Source organism: Dreissena polymorpha, chromosome 6 (assembly GCF_020536995.1).
Source record: "Dreissena polymorpha isolate Duluth1 chromosome 6, UMN_Dpol_1.0, whole genome shotgun sequence".
In the NCBI taxonomy this organism is placed as follows: domain Eukaryota; kingdom Metazoa; phylum Mollusca; class Bivalvia; order Myida; family Dreissenidae; genus Dreissena; species Dreissena polymorpha.
The window spans coordinates 85,174,707-85,197,449 of record NC_068360.1 but is presented as its reverse complement, the minus strand read 5'-3'; the positions used below and the strand labels follow the sequence as shown (position 1 = coordinate 85,197,449).

Genomic DNA, 22,743 nt, shown 5'->3' with positions numbered 1-22,743 from the left:
TTTCAGGGCTGAACACACAGAGACGTCACCGTTGTCGCCAGAGTCACCGTTGTCGCCAGAGTCACCGTTGTCGCCGGAGTCACCGTTGTCGCCAGACGCAGCGTTGTCGCCGGAGTCACCGTTGTCGCCGGAGTCACCGTTGTCGCTGGAGTCACCGTTGTCGCCGGAGTCACCGTTGTCGCAAGAGTCACCGTTGTCGCCAGACGCAGCGTTGTCGCCAGATGCAGTGTTGTCGCCAGACGCAGCGTTGTCGCCGGAGTCACCGTTGTCGCCAGACGCAGCGTTGTCGCCGGAGTCACCGTTGTCGCCGGAGTCACCGTTGTCGCTGGAGTCACCGTTGTCGCCGGAGTCACCGTTGTCGCAAGAGTCACCGTTGTCGCCAGACGCAGCGTTGTCGCCAGATGCAGTGTTGTCGCCAGACGCAGCGGTGTCGCCGGAGTCACCGTTGTCGCCAGAGTCACCGTTGTCGCTGGAGTCACCGTTGTCGCCGGAGTCACCGTTGTCGCAAGAGTCACCGTTGTCGCCAGACGCAGCGTTGTCGCCAGATGCAGTGTTGTCGCCAGACGCAGCGGTGTCGCCGGAGTCACCGTTGTCGCCAGAGTCACCGTTGTCGCCAGACGCAGCGTTGTCGCCTGACGCAGCGTTGTCGCCAGACGCAGCGCTGTCGCCAGAGTCACCGTTGTCATACGACTGTTCTAAGCGTGATATTATGTCCTTGTACACGCGTTGATTGATACGGATACTAACGTAATGCATGCCAAATCCTTCTGGGAAATACCCCAATGCAATTGTTCCAACATCACCATCGAACTTTCCATCTGCTGACACAATTGATGAGTGTTCTAGTCCTCGGGTAGAAACTACCAGGCACTGCAAATTATATTCTCTCATAAGTGCAATGAGCGTGAGGTTGTCGCCGTATGTCCCATTCTTAGACATATTCTTAACGTATTCATCAAATGTTTCATCATAGACAAAAGTTTCATAGAAATATCTGTTTTCTACAATGTGATGGACTGCTTCCTTACGTAAAGCATCTACGTCTTTGTATATACCAATTTTACCAAGTTGATGCGATATAGCAGCAAATTGACAATTTCCATCCGGATTTGGGTCCATGGCAATATTCACCCCATCCAACAACTGCAGATTTTCATGGTGTGTTAAAACATGATAGTACTTAGTTCTGTGATTTTGTTTCTCTGAGCGGTTCTGTTTTAATGAATGTTTTTTAATTTTTCGTTGTTTCTCTAACGCAACAGTTAGGCTAGTCATGTTTTCGACCCCAACCGATTTGCTTACGAATCCAAGTTCGGGTTTGTTCGGTACTTGAAATGACACGATATAAACACCATTTCGTTTTACTTTTTCTACCTTGCCTTCGATAACATATCTTTTGGTTGGCACCCTGGATTTTCGAAAGGGATAGCGAATTAATACTGTCTCTCCTACTTTGTACTTGCTTGGGGAAGTTGCGTTTTTCAACAGCGACCTGTAAGCCTTTTTATTTGCTCGCCGTATGGTTTTCTTTATTTCACGAGAACTATGACGTTCTTTGGTAAAAACATGACTTCTTCCGTAGTAGGCTTCAAAGGGCGTGAGACCCCCAAGAACTCGTTTGAAACTTGTGTTTATGGCATAGGCTAAATCTTGAAGCCCTTCGACCCAGTTAAATCCACGTTTACTTTTTGTTGCAAATAGAATCTTGGCCTTTATAACACTGTTTGACCTTTCACACTTGCCCTGTGATTGAGGATGATACGGCCTACTATTGATCATTTTGATGTTGTACTTGTTCAACAAAAGTTTCATACTAGGGCCTTTAAATTCCAGTCCGTTGTCACATTGGATGATGTCAGGGGCAAGGTTAACCATCAACACGTCCTCTAATGCCTTTGCAACTTCACGCGAACTCTTCGTTTTCAGGGGTTTTGGCATAACGTACCTAGAATAAACGTCCACGACTTGTAGAATATAACTGTATGTGGACCCCTTGTAGCTAACACTTTGATTTTTCATGTTAATTATGTCAATCTGCCATCTTTTGCCTGGTTCCTCTTCTGTAATTGTCTTTGGCTTTGGCTTGTTTGTAAATCTCGGATACTTCTCATGGTAATACTTGCTATTGTACAGTATTTCAAGGATAGCTTGTTCCGAGAACCCCGTGTAATTTACTTTCAGTTTGTTGTAAATAACCCTTGCTCCACATCCTTTGTTTTCCATGAACATCTTCTCAACAAATCTAGGAAGATCTTCTTTCACAAGGACTTGCTTTCCGCCACACAATAAAGAACCCCGGTCACCAAGCTCGAAGTCCTTACGTTTTCTAATCATGGCCAAACAATTATTCTCTTCAGGTGTCCGTTTCTTCACAGGGACATCGAACGATCCGTTTAAACATCTGACAATAATGTCGTACTTCGACCTGGGCAAGCACCCTAATTGCTTCCTTTTTCTCCTAATTGCTTCCTTCATCTGAAATAATATAATAAGTTATTATACATTTATACTTCATTAGTTAATAGAGCTTGTATTGAACACCGCGTGTCGAAAACGAATGTCTCACGACATGAGCTGAGCTAAAATCACTCGTCTGATAGCTCCGCTAAAATTTACAATCCGAACTTCCGGGCAATATGCGCAATGAAAGTAGCAAGTACTTCATGTAAAGTTTCATTGAAATCCAACCGAATTCAAATTCAGGGGAAAAATAGCGGGCAAACTTATGGCGGTCAACGGACAAACGGTCTGTAGAAACCAATGCTACGTGGATGGAAGGGATATAAAGAAGGGGCCCTGGGGGCCTAGGTCGCTCACCAGAAGTCACGACTAGGCAGGGTTCGAAGGTCAAAGACCTATAAACTCCATAAAATTTAAAATGTTCAAATCTACAGATTACAGGAGCTCGATCTGATTTTGGTGGAAAATACACTTTCGAAAAAATGACTGTAGCTTAAATATTTTAGCAGTTTAGGAGTTACGCACCCGGAAGGAATGCCACGGACAATTGGATAGACGGACGGACAACTGCAAATGCACTCTGAGGGGGGGGGGGCATAAAACATAAAAATCAATGCATGTTAAAACATCAATGCATATTAAGACAACTGAAAATTAAAATTATGTACAGTACTTACTGTCAAGAATTCTTTTGAAGTTTGAAGAAAGTTTGGATTTCAATTCTTTCTAGTCGAAAATCACAACTTTTCTTGCCGACCGCCAAGTCAAATATGGTTACTGACTTCTGAGTAAGACTCGTGTGCAAATTCCCGCCTTTTTAAAGCGGCACGTTATCAAAGAAAAAATCGGAAACTTCAAAGCTTTGTCGGCTTCTCAGCAATATGACGTCGGAACGACAAATCAACTTTACAAAGTAATGTTTAGGAATACAGTCACACCTGTCTAAAGCAGCCAGTCAAACATCCTTATTTTTGGAGAGATATATTCATTTAAAAGAGCTCAAAATCTCTTAAATCGGATTTTGGTGAAAATACACTTTCGAAAAAAAAAGTTTTAAAAATTTGAAAATTGCTATTAATGATCTCCACGAAAGTATTTGGCCCGCCCGGGAATCGAACCCAGGCCGCCTGCGTGCCAATCTGACGCGCAACCGACTGAGCTAGCCGGCGAAACAGTTACACAACCAGCAAAATCCATGTAAAGTGTGGTTAGGTTAGCTGTTTCTGTTACTGCTAGTTACGACGACGACGACGACGACGACGACGATGATGATGATGATGATGATGATGATGATGATGATGATACTTTTGTCACTTCCAATATTAGGTTAATACAATGTATTTGAGTTTGAAAAAAAGTTTACACATCGGCAGACTATTTCATTTATTAAGAAATACATAATTTATGTACCATATACGTAGGCCATTTTTATTTTTATGAGTTTTTTTGGTATGTACCAAATACGTTTTGGCGAGCATAGAAAAACTTATTCCAACCGAATATGGTACAATGTTTGTACCATATTCGGTCGAAAATTGTACCATCTTCGGTCCGAGTATGGTACATTTGTACCATATTCGGCCGAATATGGTACAAATGTACCATATTCGTTTTTGTACCAAATACGGTCCGACAAACGTATCCAAAGAACTTCTAAATACGTTACCACAAACTTGCGGGCACTCCCTCCCACTTATGAAATGAGCCGTCAGGCAGTTGGTACATCGAACATTCACGCGTTAAACCTTAGGATTTATAAAGAAAGTAGTGTGACTACATTAACGTGTTAAAATCATTTCAATGAGAAATTAGTGTTAAGGTATCTTTACTCGGTTAAGTGAAGTGCAATATTTAAATAATACTTGGTATGTGCATAAAACATATTTATATGTGTTTTTGAAAATATTATTTTCACGTAACGCCTACAATTTTATTCATGTTTATATTTGTGTAAATACACATGATGACGATACTTTTAAATAATTGTGTTATTTGGCAGCTAGTAACTTGGGTTAATAATAAGTATTTTTTAATATTTTTTCACGAACCGTATCTCATAAACTCTACGCCCTTCTGCTCGTGTTGTGCCTCCATTGTCCCTGTTTGCATTAGGAAGTACATCCCATACACAATTGGTGCGGTGGCAATCATAGTCTGTTCGCCACAGCCCCACGGTTTATGAAACATGTCTCCAACGCCATGCAGAACACATGAGACCGCCTGCCCCATCAGGTTACCTTTTGTCGACAAATAAAGCCTTTGTCTCATTTACGTTTTGTTTATAACAAACACCAACTACGTAAGTAAGGTGTAGTTGTATGCCTTACGTGGAAATTGGTCCTAAGTGATTATGTATTTATATGTAGATAATATTCTACCTCTACTGAAGAATCCGGTGTCATATTGAATGTCGCCTGTCAACCTTTGAGACAGATACACGAAAATCCAAGCGAAGCACGATTCGATATTCGACTATTTACGGCACGCGACATTTCAACACTGTTTTATAAACTATTTAAAACTAAAGATCCAAATTGAAAAAGAAATAGCCCTCAACAACGATACACTTAATATTTTTGAACAAAAATGGAAACGCATAAACTTTCATAACCCAGTCCAGTTGTCTTCCACCTAACTCTACGCAACTCATCTATAGGATTGATATTTACATTTAAAAACAACAGCATACACCACTTGCAACCAAAGCAAAACAAACAACAGTATATCCTAGCATATCATGTATACTATGTGTTTGACATTTTTACTGTTGTATTTGTATGTTTTATATTGAATAAAAAAAATATTTCAACACTGATTGTCGCTTGTCATATCAAAGTTGCCTAGAAAGTTAGCGTCGAAAATTGACTGTCGTCTTAAATTGTCGTCATTTAAAAGCGTGCATGGCTTTGATTGCCAGACGTCATCCTCAAATTGTAACAATTTTTATAGCGAAACAATCTCTTGCAATTGTCGGATTTCGACTAAAACACATGGGCCACAGCATACGATATTCAAAGCGTTTCATTTTATTATAGTACACATTAAGGAATAATTACGCTCAGGCACTAACAAAAATAATGTCGTTATAAAATGGAATCATTTAGTACGTTGTGCATTTTTTTGTGCATACTAAAAAAATTCTTAATTCATCAGGCACGGATACTTTGGGATCGTGATGTGCGCTCAATTATAAGTATTTACTTATTATTAATATTCTTTCGCACATTATTTTCCTCTCAAAACAGTCTGAAAAAACAACAACAACATATTTGCGCATTTGGACAACGATTGTTAAGGCAACCATGTTTATAATTGAACAAAACTTTCTCGCAAGTGCAACACATGTGTTACCCGCGCATTTATTCACGCATAATTTATAACTCTGACATAAACATCTTCTTATCTAAATATATTTTTTATGTGTGTAGAATTATATGTGCTTGTAAACATACGACCTTCAACCCTGTATAGCCTACACAATAATTAACGTACTCATCTTTTGGAATAAATGTTCATCGATTGTTTTTGAAAACTAAGTGCTGCGTTAGGACAGCAATTTTCTACTTCAATAAAAAAGTCAATAGAATATCCATTTATTTGGAAATAATAGGTTTTTTGGGAACTATCAAATCTCCATCAGTAGCTTAACAATTTCATTTGCTAAACTATTTTCGAAAAAATGATTAAACGTTTATTATGTTATTTTTTTTTAAATTATCGTGTAATTGTCCTTGTCCGATATTGCATTCCTCGCCATTTTGAAATGCGATATATAAAAATTAAAGTTATTTGTTACAATCGCGCAAAGAACCTAAAAACAAACGATGATTTCATAACAGCGCTTCAGAATTAACTAACACACCGGTCGACACTCGACAAACCATATTTTGCCCGATATTTGCCTGATAGAATAGCGCGCGTCTTATATCATGTGTCGTGCTCCATGGAGTTAATTAGAAAGTCAAAAATTGCACGATAGTTGATAGTTATGTAATGCCACTTGTCGTTTGAAATGTTGCGCGTCATTTCGTGCGTCGCCATATCGACACAGTACAAAAGAGCGACGCACGATATGACAAGCGATATTTTACAACGAAAATCGACAATAACAGACGACACTCACAACTTCATATAGCTTTTTGTGACAAATATTAGCGCGAACATGAGCAAATGTTGAAATGTTCCTCATGGTCGCGTGTCGTTTTAAATTGAAGAGAAACGTATCGTACGTCGCTTTGATTGTCGAGAGGCGACAGTCAATATGTCAACTAACGGATTCCGTATTTTACATTTAACACAAGAGTGATGAAAGGACTAAACTGGGAAATATCAATTCACTCAACAGGAGCGAACTAGAATCGGCAATTTGTCCTGTATTGCTGGTGATCCCCTCAAAGCATACAGAGTACAAGACAAACATACTCCCGAATAGAACTATAGTCGCCGTCAATTTAAAACATAGCAGATTAAAATCAATTGAAATAGCTCGATCATTAACGTGTTCCAGTTTGTTTAATATCACTATAAAATAAAAGATGTTCACGAATATAAACATGTACTTGCCTCTTAAGTATGCATTTGCAGATGCCGTACCCGGTAGTGCAAACGATGGCAAAGGGAACTCAACTCTCATTTTAACAGAAGGACTGCCAGCGAGATGTAATCTTTCTGAAAAGAAATTAGCGCCACACCGTCAAAGATCATCACTGGTATTGGGCATTCAGATAGTGATCAGAATCTAACACTGCACTGCCCTTCGGTTATTTGTGTATATAAACGTACCCAAATAAGGTCTCAATAAGCACTAACATATGTTTGAATGATATTTTTACCAATTTATATATTCGTGTCAGAATGTTGCAGACTCAACTCTTCTTTAACTGATGTATTGATTTTACTTTCTGATTGATCAATTACTCAAATGTTAGTGTTCTAAAGAGACATACATTTTTCTTAGACTAGATTTAGCATAGGTATACTTATCTTGCTTATTACAATGTTTAACTTTGATGATACATATTGAGGAACACTAATTACAACTAATATAAATGGTGCACATAATTGTATGTTATTCAGCACACCAGGTTTATAAATTAGTTCTGACATGCAAACCTGCCTCGAGGAAAATATTATTATAATATATTATTATTAAACATAATTTTACCAGTTGAGTTGACATGTGGTCCATTGATACAGTTTTCCATTTGCTTGTTGGGATCAAGACATACGGTAAAGTTCATCTTCTCTTGGATACCTTCATTCTGCAAAATGAGCTTATGCATTATAGTTTGTGACATTTTTGTATATATAGAGAAAACTAGGTTAGCGTTGAATACAAAGAAGCTTATGTTGCGAAACTTAGAACGCCGGGAGCGCGAGCCTTGGCGGGCGCTTTCGGTGTTCGAGCCGATCAACATAACATTCTCTGTATTCAACGCTAATCCTAGTATTCTATTTATCCCATTTGATTATTTTTTTCAACGTGACATTTAACATAAATAGATCTAATAACCTTAACAATAATTTTAATTCAGTCTTAAAAGCGCTTAAAATCTAACGAATGTAACCATGCGTAGTGATATAAATGTATTTGTTCTGGCACGCAAAATAGTCTTTAAAACATTCACACACAAACTGTAAAACAAGTAAAAAGATCACCATATGCCTCGATTCAATTTTCCGCAGTATGCGAATTGTAACACATTACGACCGCAAAAAGAAGATTTTACTTAACTATAATTCATTTTATTTTCGAAAGAAAATGATCAAAATCCAATATGGCGGCGATTGCTTTTGACAAAATGATGTCGATGTCCACATTATGATACATGTACACCATCGACGACCTTGACAATTTCGACAAGTAAACAGACAATTGCAGCGACTGACACTTTATTTGACTTAATATACAGGGCAATACGTTTTCCGACTTCGGACGACGAATTTAAGGATGCGCGGAACGTGTTATTTTATAAAATGTTATGGGTATGCCGTGTGTGATCCGATGCATCAATGGCGCCCATGTTAAAATCATTTTCCCGAGAACAAGGAACGACACAAGTACAAACAAAAACCAAAACACGTTCGAACTAGTTTCTTACCTTTAATTATCCTTAAAAATCCATCTAATAATCCATTTAACTCAATAATTGACGATTTTGCATCTAGGGTCTTTAATAATTATTTTAGCATAGTTAAATAAAAACCCTTATGCCATCCTATCACTATATTCAAATGAGTTTACGAACTCAATAAACTTTCTTCTTCATCACAAGCTACGTCATGTACTCTATGTACATTACTGCTATTAAAATGAACAGGAGCAGTTTCTCAAATAATAGCCGTTGGTAAACTCGGTTGCATTTGCAGGTTTCTGCATACAAACATAATTATGTTTAAACTTGCACAATGTTTTATTTGTCTATGGTAAATACCCATATTGTACAAAATAATTTAATATATAAATACACAAAGATTGGAAAACATTCCATTACACAACAGATAAATGAGTGGACAATACCCGTGTACAAAATGGGACGTTCCGAATTCCAGTGTGGTGCTATTTTTACCATCTTATACTTTACACAGCTCTATGCCTAACGTGAATTTAATCGGAAAGCAAATATTGCAGATTATTTATGAATTGTGCGATATTTGTATGGCTTGTTGTTCATTCTTAAATGTCAAAAGTATATGGATGGATTATAAACAATGCACATTACACAAAATAAGGAAAATGTGATAAATTGACAATTATGTCGATATACAGTACATGTACATGTGAAATAAGTCGCGTTTATAATAAAGCGTCAAAAAAATTGGGGAAAATGACGCAATAAGTATGTAATTTTATGACGCCATCAATCAGCTGATTCATTATACGGATGGCGAAAAATTATGTCATATGACTAGATTTAAAGGTTGAAGGTCTCATACTTTTGAAGCTAAAGTTTCCTCGACTTAATTTCTTATGAAAAATCATTCAGTGGTAAAGTAAAAAGTAGTCCGTGCACGCGACAGGTATATCCCACAAGGTTGAATACAGGCTAGTATATTCCATAAGGTGTTATGCCGTCAATGTCGCGTTGAAATGGGATAAATATGAATTATTCTTCAACTTCACCACAAATAACAATGAAATGTTAAACCCATATTTACTAACTAGTTCCTACCACAACAAGTAGTTGCTTTTCCACAATATCTGCAGTAGGCATATTTTCGTTCAAAACAAATGCCGACACAGTGATCGGGTATGTTCCTGCTTCCAGGGGGATCATCGGAAACGTCAGAGTCTTGGCGCTGTTTGGTGGCTATATTATACATAAAGTGTTATTTTACAAGTGTTTTATAACACACTGAGTGATAACACATTTTGTATGATTACGCAAATCCTAATATATTAACTTTTTAAACATTTTAACATCCAATCCGAATTTTTGTTGGCAATAAATGTGACATGGAAGATGTTGCAAAGAAAATGAACCGTTTAAGCTTAAAAAATATTGTATTGTTGCATTGTTAATGTGTTGTGTTTAAGTTTCCTGTTAAAATCAATTACAATCACAGCATAATGTTTTGTACTGAATATTTTGGAGGTCGTCCAGTTATAACTAATTTGATAAAAAAACACACAAATCAAAGCAATAAAAACCACATGTACAGTTAAATGAGAAATTAACAATTATTCTTAAACTAGTCTGAATTATTCCATTTGTTATCATTTTTTTAGTTGCCGTTCTGTTAAAAGGGTATTTGATATAAACACAAATGTATCTTCTTATAGTTACCTGAATTTAATTGTTTGCTAAGTAATTATTGGTTATATATAAACCGTTATACTTCGTCTGTTATTGTTGAATAGTGTTTTTGCAAAGTCTAACAGTGCACGAGATATGTCATTTTCATTTGTGGAAGATATTTCTCCGTCTAAGGAGATCAAGTACAACTCTTTAAAAGAATGGGGCTTGTGATACTTCATGGAACAGTTTCACTTGAAAGTCAGTGTTTATATTTTAAACAATGTTTCCAAAATAAGCCTCTTCTCGCGGGGATAAATGCAGTTTCAATTTCAATTACACAACTTTACTAGACATTTAAAAGCCTGATGTTTAGTTTTTGTTAAATACCTTTGAATTGTTAATTTTATGGGGACTTGAATGGGATATATGACACATGTAACATCGCATTCGTAAGTGGTAATTGCATTTGTTTCTGTTAAAACAAGCTTTTCTCTTCTCACCAGTTTAGCAAGCTGTGGCTGCGACTGTTCTCCAGGTGTGGTTCCATAACACAGATCTTTAACGCCTTTGAGATACACGCGGGCCTAATTTGTGTATAAAAACAATTCTGCATAACGCTTGTTTCTGATAAAAAAGTAATATATTTGGACATGTTTGACTCATTTTAAAGAAAAGTACGTTTAATGTTGAACATATTAAAATGGTCGTATTTCAGTCTAGCAGTTCCGTCCTGAGGTCAACTTTAAACTTTATTGGTAAAACGAAGAGCCGTTAAGTGCATAACAACTATGTTCTCTCTATTTTTACATATTTCGCTATCAACCTTTAAAGCAAAATTTTCTATTTGTTAGTTATGGCCGCAACACAAACCTCATTTGAAATATCTAAACCTAACGTACCTCAATAATAGCCATTTACGTGTAGAGTTTGAGACGTCGATGTTATAACAAATAAAATTAGTTTCGCATGATAACATTTAGAATTTATGGAATAAAACCATTATCGCTATTTACAGTTAACACGTTTTTATTTCATAAATTATAAATGTTATCAAGCGAAACTAATTCTATTTTTTATAAGATAGACGTCACAAACGCTACATTTAAAGCCAGCATAAAAATCAATTAGGTATAAGTATTTATAATCAAAATAATCACGAAAACCGTTCTTTATCTGTAACACATGTTTGACAGGTGTCAATAAATGTCATTTCATGTCTAAATATGTCTTAAGGAATAAATGTGCAAAGATTATAGCAAAACATACACAGAAAGTACATTCCAGTAATGAAGGTTAGAGTGCAAGGCAACGGGGGCACTAGTCATCATGAGGTCGATTAGATATAACCGATCAAAAGCACATCAAATATAGTGAAAGAGCTATTTTTCTCCAGGCAAAACGTATAAAAAATAAAAATAGAAAACACTATTTTGATTAATTTATTCCAGAATATTGAACATAACATCAAATTATATAAACGATATTTTAGAGTTAACTCTGCTTCTATTTAATAACAAATTTGTCAATATTTGAAGATACCGATCAGCAGCATTTTCTAATTAAGTACATACCGTTTGCTCGTTCTGTAAATAATTGAACACTGTGACCTTTATATTGAAGGTCTCTTTCCGTGAAACTTTGTATGGAAGATCGACTTGGATAAAGAAGTCCTTAAATGCTTTGACATATTTAGGGTGTGCAATACATGCACCGTTGCTCTCAGAAATACCTGTGTGGTAAATAGAGAAGAATATGAATGTTTGCCTTTATTCATCTTTCGTGCTGATCAAAATAAACAAATACGATAATAAAGACATTCCAGAATTCTTATATATGTAATACTTGTTAACGGCAGCTAATAAAAGCACGATAAAAGAAATTCTGGACCAAAAAAACACAACCTTGATCAAATGATACAAGATGGGGTTATTGCATAGGGTCAATAAATGCAACGCAGTTTGGTATTAAACTGGTTAAATGGCTATGCATTCCTCGCGCTTACCCCAGAATATCGCCAAAGATGTAATAATACAGATAAGGAATATGAGGGAAGACGACGTAATTACGTATGTGATAAAAATGTTCACATGTATATATTCGCTATTTTTTTAAATGTTCGCTTTTAGAAAATAAATATTAGATGAATATGACATCTTATATGCAGACAGAAAATATAAAACATTACCAAACGTGTAATTCGAATGAAATACCTTTAACACTAGTTACGTGTATATATGTCGTAGCTATCGGTAAACCAATAACAATTATTTAGCTTTTAACACTAACTATACATAAACGAATAGGGAGTCTTTGAATGAAAGCTTGGTTTGTACTTGTAGAAAAGGAATAACTATGCACAATTCTAGTGCTCGAATGTATGTTATTACTAACATGCTTACCTATGGCTTGAATTGACCACTCTGTAATCGAATCCCTGTATTTAAGGTTTGTTTCATATCCGTTATTGCTGAAACATATCGGCAAAATTAAAAAGTGATCAAAAGCTATGATTTCTTGTAGTAGAAATAAATATTGCAAAAATAAGTCAATTGAAATTAATATTTTCTGAAATACGTAGATAGAGTATTTATGTAAATACAACTGATGTTATTGCTAATGAGGTATTACCAAATTAAATATATGATAGATAACCTTTCTCGACATTATGTCAAAAACTATGAATTATATATTACTATTTACCTTAACACGTGTTCTTCAAAGAAGAAAGAAGTTTCAAAGTTTTTGCGAATTTTCAAGGACAATCCGAGTCCTGCCAAAATGCTGACATCTCTAGTATATTGATCTTGGTTGCTGAAAACTGATCTTCCACTAGCGGCGTCTGATTCTGAAAGGGGATGTGTATATTAACTGTTAGATAACGCAAATGATTACTTTCGAAATATGGCAACGTTCATAAAAATATAAAAATACTTGTATAACATGAACGAAACGTGTAAGAAAGTAAGTTGTAAACATTCAAATTGTTATGTAGCAATTACTAACATATTTGTATAAGAAGTGTAAATACCACTTAATTTTGCCGACATAGTCATAAGACAAGCCTCGTAAAACGCTATTGGACACTTAGACGGCAGTGTTTCCTTATGCTTTGTCGCCATGTCACGAGCTCGCGAATAGCATATTGTATGAGGAACTGGCTCATCCGTGTTGAAGGGATTGTTTGCTGTCTCATATTCATTGATGATGTCGTAGGCATACTGTTCACCCGCTTCGCAGCATATCGGTTTTGCACCATAATAACATCCTGATATTCATCATAATAATGTTTGTTTAACAGTTAAAACACATTTTTTATGCAAAATGAAACTCAACATACCTAAAAAGGACACTAAGAAGAATATAAGAAATAAACATAATAAATTAAGTCAGGCTTAATGACAGGCAATACCAACACAAATAACAAAAATGCGATAATCCTGTTAACGCAAACCCCCAAAAAATCAATTAAATAAATCTTTCTAGGTTCCGAAGTAGAAAACACTATTATGACAAAAATGAACATAATGTCAGCATTATATTTACTTATATACTTCTCACCATTTGTGTCTATGACAGCTCGTCGTTTTCGCCTATTGTCGACGCATTCCACTGTTTCCATTTCAATACGGTTTGCGTTCACGTTCGCTTCTGTTAAAATTGTCAACCCGGCATTCTGTCGAAACATGTACATGTCATCATACACGAAATCTTTATGTTTCTTCAGTAAGAAGAGATTTAAAATATCAAAAAGTTTAGGTGGACCATTTAATCTTTTGAAAAAACTTACACCGTTCAATACGTCAATATGGGAAGGAAACAGTGATGTCGACGTAGCCAGTATATCATACAACAAACTCATCATTAAATTAAATAAATTCATCGTTTACAATGTTAAGTCTAATATCACTGTGGTTTTAAAAGTTTCTCTTCATGCCAAACTATACTTTGAATATATCTTCGCTGGTCGTGCCTCCTCCTGCACCGCAGCCTATGTCGTGGGCTAACATTTCTTGGAAGACCTAAACACATGGACCAATGTACTGTATTATATATGAACTTAACAAGTTGAGTGTTTTGTTTTAAGACACCAAACAATTAAAACATAGGCGAAAAATATGATAAACCAAAAGTGTTTTAATAATGTAAACATTATTCCTTAGCTCGCTGTAATTATATTCAATATTATTTTACAAAGACATTTCCCTTAAAGTCCATATTTGTATTTAATTTTTACGTGTATTACTTTGTTTTCTTTTAAGATGTTTTCACTGTTCAGAAGCAGTAACGCCTTGTCGATGACATTGAACCCCACCCACATCCCGGACGGACCGGTGACAGTTAGTTTTGAGGATTCTCCTGGGTTCACCTCCAACTTTTCAGGGTTAAGCTCCAACTTGGTAAATCAGAATAAATATATTTACTATATATAAGGCATATTGCGTTTTGCACATGTCTCGTTCAATGTACTTTCTGGTAAATCAGGAGTTAATACTGATGTGGCGTACGTAATGAATTGAATTGTTACACTTTATTACCTGGGTACGGCATTTTGGATCTACATAGACGGCGGACGAGTCTACTACTATCTCGTTGTTTTGTTTATCCACATAGAAGGCAAACAACCGAGCGGAAGGAGAGAGCCTTTCGATGACGGATTTATCCAATTCTAATTGCACAGGGAGTGCGGCAGGTCTGTATTTGTTTAAGACAATCTGGCCTCGAGCTATAACCTATAGTCAGGCGTATGCTTCAATATCTCATCTCATCACATTTGGTTTGTATATTTATAATGATTTAAATAACGGTTTTATTTTTTATTTTCATACGAGACATATACACATGAACTAATTGAAAGTAGTGACTTATGCGCGACGGAAGTAAGACATTTAAATAGGATCACTGGATGTTAAACATAATTATTAACTCATTTTATATGTCATTGCATTTTTTTATGTAATTAATCAGGGATATGTAGATATGCATGAGTAATCTAATATATAGTTTAGAAGCATTTCTTCGATTGTGAATGCAAACTTGTTTTGTTATTTACCATAATCACTACCCCGGTACTTTGTGTTCCATTCTGAATGTCAGTCTTCGCTTCTATGAATGAAGCCCCATCCTGATTAAAAGATCAAACCAATATTACGCATTACGCTAAACGATTACTAACATAAAGGCAATATTGCATTATTTTAAAATTGAACATCCCATTTCCACACGTGTAAGTCATGGTTAGCAATAGATAGTTACCCTTTCAATTTTCTCGACAACTATTTGATGTTTGCTAGTATAAGGATGCACGATCAGCTCGGTTCCATATTCTTCAAAGCCATTGGTATAGACCTGAAAATAAACCAGCTTGGAGAAATAGTGTGTTGTCCTACGCTTTAGTTACATGACACATAACGTTCCTTGTGATTGATTTCAACATGCAATTAATAATTTGCTAAAGTGTTTGGCGAATGGAAAAAACATACACGTTATTTTCCTTTCCCAAAAGCAATGGGGAACAAAGAATAATTCTATTTTATCTTACAGATTACTCGATATTTTAATGCAAGACAGGCACCATGCTGATCATGAATTTTCAAGTCATATTAAGTAAATAACCGCCAATGACGTAATGAAAGTAAACATGGCGTTGATGCTGAGGAGAGAAGTGTACTAGTTGAGATTAATTTGTTACACGGATTCAGACCGCACATGATTTGATACAGGCAGTAAACTGATATCGGCTTTAGCTACACCCTTTCCTAATCTTTATGTATTAATCTTTAACTACATATTCTTTTAGTAGATTGGGTGTAATGGACAGTGTGGACCAAAGTTTCAAACGAATATACATTTCCTGGTTTGAGAAATCTTGACCCGACCAGAAAGAGGGCACACATTAACCAGTCTTAGACAAAGTTGACAGTCAAACAAGGTCATGGTCAAACACTATAACGTGTGCGTATTTTCTTATACAATACTTAGACTTAAAAGTATTATTCTTACAATGTTACACAATCGAATTTGACGCTGGCTGAGGTTTTGATAAGGATAGCGGAAAGGCCTTAATTGTTGCTTTCTCGTTTTATTTCGAAATATTATTGATTTGAAAAGGCGACCGGAACCATATGATTGGGAATATTTGAACGCTGAGCGAATTGTCGGATTCAAATAATTCAGACAATATGTTGCCACAGTATTAAGCACCAACACACATGTGTTTTCGTATCTAAGCTTTATTTAACAATACAGTTCAACTGTTAAAAGTTTTAAGCTATTAAACACTAAAATATTATCAAAATGAGAAGGAAAGATATTTCACTCCTAAATTAAAGATTAATAGGTTACAATATACGTGAAAGCAAGGTACATATATTAATATGTATAAACATACATAGACTCTCCAATTGCATGATCAGGAGGTGCTCCTGATCTCATTAATACGATGTATTTCATTGATGAAATTTTACACACTTCCCAACGGTTAGACGCAAGACAAGTAAACTTAATAAATGAAGGTTACTGTCAAAATTTCGCATCTACCCCAAAGCCACGGTATTGAATTGAATAATCAATCGACAATTCTTCAATGAAATCGTGTGTCATTCGTGTTAATGGTTGTTATGGCGTAAAACTAACAAACCTTAAATTTTCGAGCACCATCCTCAAATGTTGTCGGAATTGGCGCAAGATAATATCCGTTTTCTGTCGTATTATAAGTCTTGGTTTCGTTTAGTATGTCGTTTTTATACATGCCAAGATTGAATCGTTCTCCTCCCGCCGGATTCCCGTTGGCATGCAGCATCATAATCTAGGATAATTGAGTTACTCTTTACAACTTGTTTATACATCTCTGAATGTATTAGCTTCAACATCAAAACATTGGAACTCATTTTTATGAAACTTAGCTAAACAGTGTACCAAACAGAATACGATTTGGTAAATACTGTTTGTGTAATTTAAAAATTAATCATTCACGTTACCTAAATATCTAAATGAACGCAAAAGGGCGTTACTAAGAGCGTCCTGATTTCAAGTCATTTAAAGATAACTGTGTAAATTGTATAAACGTTGTATAGAAAATCACATTCAATGATATATTCGAGATTCGTTTGAGATACATTATTCAAATGATTCTTAAAAAGACACTAAAATGTCATACAAAATTTAGTTTTTAAGCTGGGACAAAAGAATGTTTATATTTTGATTTATGTAAGTTAATGGCAAAGAACATTAAGTGCAGTCCTTCGCGATGATCACATGGACCTAAATTGCAAATGTATATTAGGTACCAGCATAAGGACATAATCATAATAAATCCATCGAAACAGGTTTCGGTATATCAGAAGCACACACAATTAAATACACTAGATATTACAATTGATCGTTATTTCGCCCAAAACTTGTGACATTAATTCATGGAATAAATTGAGGGTTGAACATATTGCATGTTGCTATATTTGAATTCGGTGACTCTTATATTTGAAAGGTTAGAAAACTTTATATATAAAGTGCTAAATCGTTATCTTATCTTACCTGCATATAATATGTAATTCCTTTCCGGTACGTAGTCTTTGAACGCGACAAGTCAAACCTGAACGGGCAGTTGACAAACATGACGGAATCATCAGATCCCAACTCTTCCTTTCCCGTTGCGGACTCATAAACCCTTGATGTCAATTCTAACAGGGCCCCTGCGGGAAATTGTCCCCCATGGCCCTTAACTAACTCCTTAATATCTATCACAAAATGCGCTTTTCCATTTTGCAACTGAAAGAAAAAGCATTTAAAACGGAGCACCTTTCAATTAATTAAACCAAATTACAACAATAAAATGATTGATAGTAATTATTTTAGTCAAAATGTTGTGAAACAAGAATACCTTCTGCCGGTTCATGGTCACCACTGTGCTTGGCTCAGATATGTCACCCTTCTTTCTGATGTTGATGTCGAGCTCAGCACTTCCGTCTACGGTCTTGCCATATACGTATCTATTCCAGGCAAATTGAGAGGAATTGCGAAAGAGCTAATGAGTAACTTGCAAACTAGTTTGCCAAATTAGCTGTGCGAAAATTCTTAAAGATAACTTACCAAGAAAAAAGTATTATGACAAAAGTATATAATACTTTTTGAAATCGATTAGATAACGAATGTTTTTTTTAATAATTGTATTACTATCATTCAATATTAAGAAATACATAATTAGTAGGAAAGTTTTGAACAATTGTACATGCACGGTACCATCTTATAACTTAAACTACTTGTGATTGTTGACATTTGGTACATATTACTTATTTGACAGACCGCCTGTAACGGAATTGTAAAGGAATGTAAAAGCCAAAAGTACTGTTTCGTTTAAAGCACAATATATATTATATCATTTTAAACCATTTGTTATTTATTTTAAATTAGTAAAGGTAAAGTATATATGTATTTAACAATTAATGCCGCGTGGTACCATTTAAGTCAGTATTTATACAATAGAATTGTAAGGGATGCTTCAAAAAGTAAATGAGCAATTCAATAAAATGCGTTTACACGTTTAAATGGATATTGAATAGGATTCTTAGCCTAAGGATACCGGTTTATTTAATCTGTGCTTTTAAATACAATAAAATACTTTTCAAAATATTAAATCAAAGAAATTACATCAGTTTGTTATTACTTAAACGAGAGTATGATGAAGTCAAGGTTCATATAAATATGTAAGCAAGTGTTAACTCTGACTTCGGCTGTGTTTTAATAACGACGGGCCGGCATTTTGTTCGTGATTGAAACTTTGTCTACCGGTGTATTCATGGTTAGTTACGTTGCTGATAACAGCTATACAATCATGTCATTTTTATAGTTAAAGCGATAAGAGAAAATTCTAGTAAAACAAAATAAGTGAAATATAATAAAAAAAATGTTCAGAAAAACATTCATTATAGAATTTGAAAAGACAATCCAAGAATAATATTCTAATGAGTAATCGAACGTGAAAAATAAGGACTCAAGCAATGACAGCGCTTTTTGCTTCTTTTGGCAAATGCTATAGAGCTGAACGTTTGCCCTTTCATGCAAATCGCGCTTATAAGGTAGTGGTCATTCAGCATTCCCGTGATACGTTGTCCAATAATTTGCATGTATTTGATAAAATCGCTACACGCACAAATACATTTATTTTGCACTTACTTGGCATCGACTGTTACTTCTAGCGGATCCATCGATCGATTCAAGATATATTGTCTTGAAGACGCTATGGTGACTCCAAATGTCGGGACAACTGCATAAAAGTGTATATTACTAAGTCATTAAAGATTTTACCATCAGTTACGCCAATCGTCAATTTTAACCCTAAAGCCTATTTCAAACAAGTGCTTGAAAACTTAACTGAACTGAAATAAAATGAATAATTAAATCAAACAACAACGGATTCCCCGCGTAATGTTTACAGTAACTCGAACGAGAAATAGTGTCTTAACCTAACATTGAGCCTATCGCAATGATAGTAGCATATACTATGCACTCTTCAGAAAGCAGATGTCAAAATTGCCTTACCGTCTTAATTCTAATTGCACACTGTAATTACTACCATTAGCCAACATTGAAATATAACCATTTTCGAGTTTATTATTTTTAACTTGGTTTCTTGTTGAGAAGTATTTCAAAAATTGTCAAACAAACTAACATTTATACATGAATATATGCATTTACGCTTGAAACTACACACGCACGCATAAACTAAAGAATGAACGCGGGCTTGCACACACGCAAACAAGAACACACGCACACACGCACCCACACATATACATGAATATGGAAGAACGCACGCAGAAAGAACTCCATTTACCGACAGACATTTAGAACGTTTACCAAAAGTACATTTGTGAAACCAATAATACATCGTTACTCAATAATTAATGCGGGCTTATACAAATACTTGATGATTATATATTTTTTCTGAAATAACTTTAACTCGATGATATATAACGAATGGCCGGATAAGAACATACGGCTATTCACTTATACTAAATGAATTTACATAACTCTTACCAAACTCGCGAACTTCAATTGGTGCTATTGCATATGTCTCCAACTGTAAGTATATATTAACAAATATCCGATGTCATTTAAAAGAAGTGCAACGCAACACACTGTACAAAAACTATACATTAATGATTGAGACACAAAGGAATTTACATTGTTTTAACATTAATTGCTGTCATGCGATTGTCTGAATTAATGATTTTTTTCCACTGCAATCAAACGCGATAAACAAGCTGATGTATATATATTTATTTATCAAATTAAGTTTGAAATATTTTGAAAACAATATAATATGTATTCAGCGGCTCTATATAACGTGCGCAAACTTTTGAAATTGATATGTAAACTGATATCAAATATGCGTTATTATACTTTAAATTTATACTGCCAAGCTTAACACGAACTAGCAACGTGTGTCAAGATATATCTGTAAACAATTGCATTCGCCTTTTGCAAGAAAACCTTGACATAATTTAAGTGTACTGACTTGTACTGAAACCTACATAGTTTCATCAGATTATCTCTAGGAATATCTTCCAAGTGATAGCACAGGTAAAATCAATAACAAGCTCTGTATGTTATTTTCGGTGTATCACGCTTGCAAATATGCAGGTTACCTTTCCTCCAAGTTTCGCTTTTATTGTCCATGTGCCAAATTCTGGGAAAGGCGGCAGCTGAAAATCTCCCCTGTAAAAGCCGTTTAGACTGTTACCCACCGACACTCTGCCTACGGTGATATCCTCGGGAGTCTGAAAATCCAGTTTCTGGTACAGTCGTGAAATTATTTGTTAAGATTGGAAGAAATTCAGTCGGGTTAGACGCCAAATCTTTTTGTAGGAGATTGCATTTCTTATCACTTTTATCCGACACTAATTTGACTTGTTTGTGTTTAGCAAGCACACTTTTGACAAAACTTCCCCATAACATGTGTATAGTGCATCCAATGTAAAAAACTTACTTATAAACAAAGATCACTGTCAACATGTTCACTTACAATAAGATCAATTTCCAGTTGTGTGTTTTTCATAGGCTTCAGGTACTCGTCCATTGCCAGAACTCGAACATATACTGAAATGATGCTGACTATTCCATTTCGTAAACCAAAAACTTTGAATCAAACTTATATGAAGCCATGCACTAATCGACATATATGTTTTGTGACCTATAAAAAGGACGAATTATGCAGCTAGGAACTGCCAAAATAAATGCTGAAGTAAGCGTAACGTCGAATTAATTTAGCAAGTGGAAGTTTAACTTAACATCTGCTTACGGAATTCAATGGAAGACAAATTTATCTTTGTTTTAAATTGATTATGTTTTTATATTATAAGTTGACTTTATATAAGATCAACACCTTCATTTATAAAAAAAACTTACACATGCATGCACATTTATTGCAAAGCATATGCTACACATATAAATATGTTCGAGTAAAACCAGAAGTACAAAATCGCCAATATTATACAAAATCTATGCGTGTATTTAGTCAACAAAATTACATGTGATATTTTACTTGTTTGTTCTGGGTTGTACAGTGGTTTGTCAGTCTCTACAATAAGATAGCCCGGCTTGTAACTAAGCGCGATCACTCGTGATTGCATCCAACCAGTCGCCCGGGCGACCATTATGATTGTCTTAGGCTTTCCCTGAAATCTTTCGCCATGATTTTCGAAGATGTCATTGGCGGTAACTTTTATCGTGACCTGGACAGGGTGTTCTAAAGAAGATAGAATGATACCAAAGTGTATACAATATTTATGATAAGAACACAACCCGTCTGACATGAGGCGATATGAGTATACCTGGTAATAGGAGAAGAAGCAACAGTATCTGAAAATATATACTTGTTAAGGTTAACACATCAATATTCCCGACAAAACTATTATATACAACACATACATTTTAACTTGTGTCTACTTATAGCGTTTTTGTAGCGATGTAGGCCGAATCTTTTATCGAGATAACAAAAAAACGACAATTACAGCAATAGGTTTCTGTTACCGCAGAGGGTTTTCTTCGAAAGCCTTTTTCAGGTGGGTCGTTAAGCATAATGTTATGTTATATTGAAAAATAATTTAAATCTTTTGTTTCATGCATACTTATTTCTTACTAAGGTCATAGCATGTTTAGAAAACATTAAATGACATTATTTATGGGAATACTGTCGGGAAAATGCTTTTTTCATTCTATACAAGCGATCTGTTCTTGACGCATGGTCTGTAGCAAAATTACAATCATAAATGGAAAAATGACATAGGCACTTAATAATGATTTACTGAAACTAAATATTTATAGATTTAAAATATATATTAAGTATTTAAACTACACTAACGCTGTTGTGTGCTTATGAATAACGTGATGCACAAATGCTGGTTTTCTTTCAGAAATAATATTCACACGAATATTGTTTACTTGCATTTATGCCGCAAAGTCCTAGAAGAGGATTCGAAGCTAAATTTAAACACGGTGCTATCTGACTTCATATAACATCTTATTAGCGATCAATGATGTGCGTTTTTAA

General features: G+C 35.3%; 1 protein-coding gene across 1 annotated transcript in view; it reads right to left on the bottom strand.

Annotated features, from left to right (window-relative positions):
• Positions 1-22,743, bottom strand: part of LOC127833290 (complement C5-like) — a 64,184-nt gene that overhangs the window by 38,977 nt on the left and 2,464 nt on the right. The window contains exons 4-27 of the mRNA XM_052358463.1: positions 21,736-21,939; positions 21,217-21,290; positions 20,840-20,986; positions 20,229-20,271; positions 19,368-19,458; positions 18,076-18,184; positions 17,730-17,963; positions 16,837-17,004; positions 15,453-15,545; positions 15,250-15,321; positions 14,735-14,929; positions 14,443-14,592; positions 14,144-14,218; positions 13,758-13,872; positions 13,228-13,464; positions 12,900-13,044; positions 12,599-12,666; positions 11,771-11,928; positions 10,700-10,783; positions 9,633-9,770; positions 7,625-7,721; positions 7,024-7,128; positions 4,509-4,697; positions 4,127-4,205 (exon numbers count right to left, since the gene is read on the bottom strand). Coding sequence (XP_052214423.1) covers positions 4,127-4,205; positions 4,509-4,697; positions 7,024-7,128; positions 7,625-7,721; positions 9,633-9,770; positions 10,700-10,783; positions 11,771-11,928; positions 12,599-12,666; positions 12,900-13,044; positions 13,228-13,464; positions 13,758-13,872; positions 14,144-14,218; positions 14,443-14,592; positions 14,735-14,929; positions 15,250-15,321; positions 15,453-15,545; positions 16,837-17,004; positions 17,730-17,963; positions 18,076-18,184; positions 19,368-19,458; positions 20,229-20,271; positions 20,840-20,986; positions 21,217-21,290; positions 21,736-21,939 — 3,070 coding nt within the window. The remainder of the gene's footprint in view (positions 1-4,126; positions 4,206-4,508; positions 4,698-7,023; positions 7,129-7,624; positions 7,722-9,632; positions 9,771-10,699; positions 10,784-11,770; positions 11,929-12,598; positions 12,667-12,899; positions 13,045-13,227; positions 13,465-13,757; positions 13,873-14,143; positions 14,219-14,442; positions 14,593-14,734; positions 14,930-15,249; positions 15,322-15,452; positions 15,546-16,836; positions 17,005-17,729; positions 17,964-18,075; positions 18,185-19,367; positions 19,459-20,228; positions 20,272-20,839; positions 20,987-21,216; positions 21,291-21,735; positions 21,940-22,743) is intronic.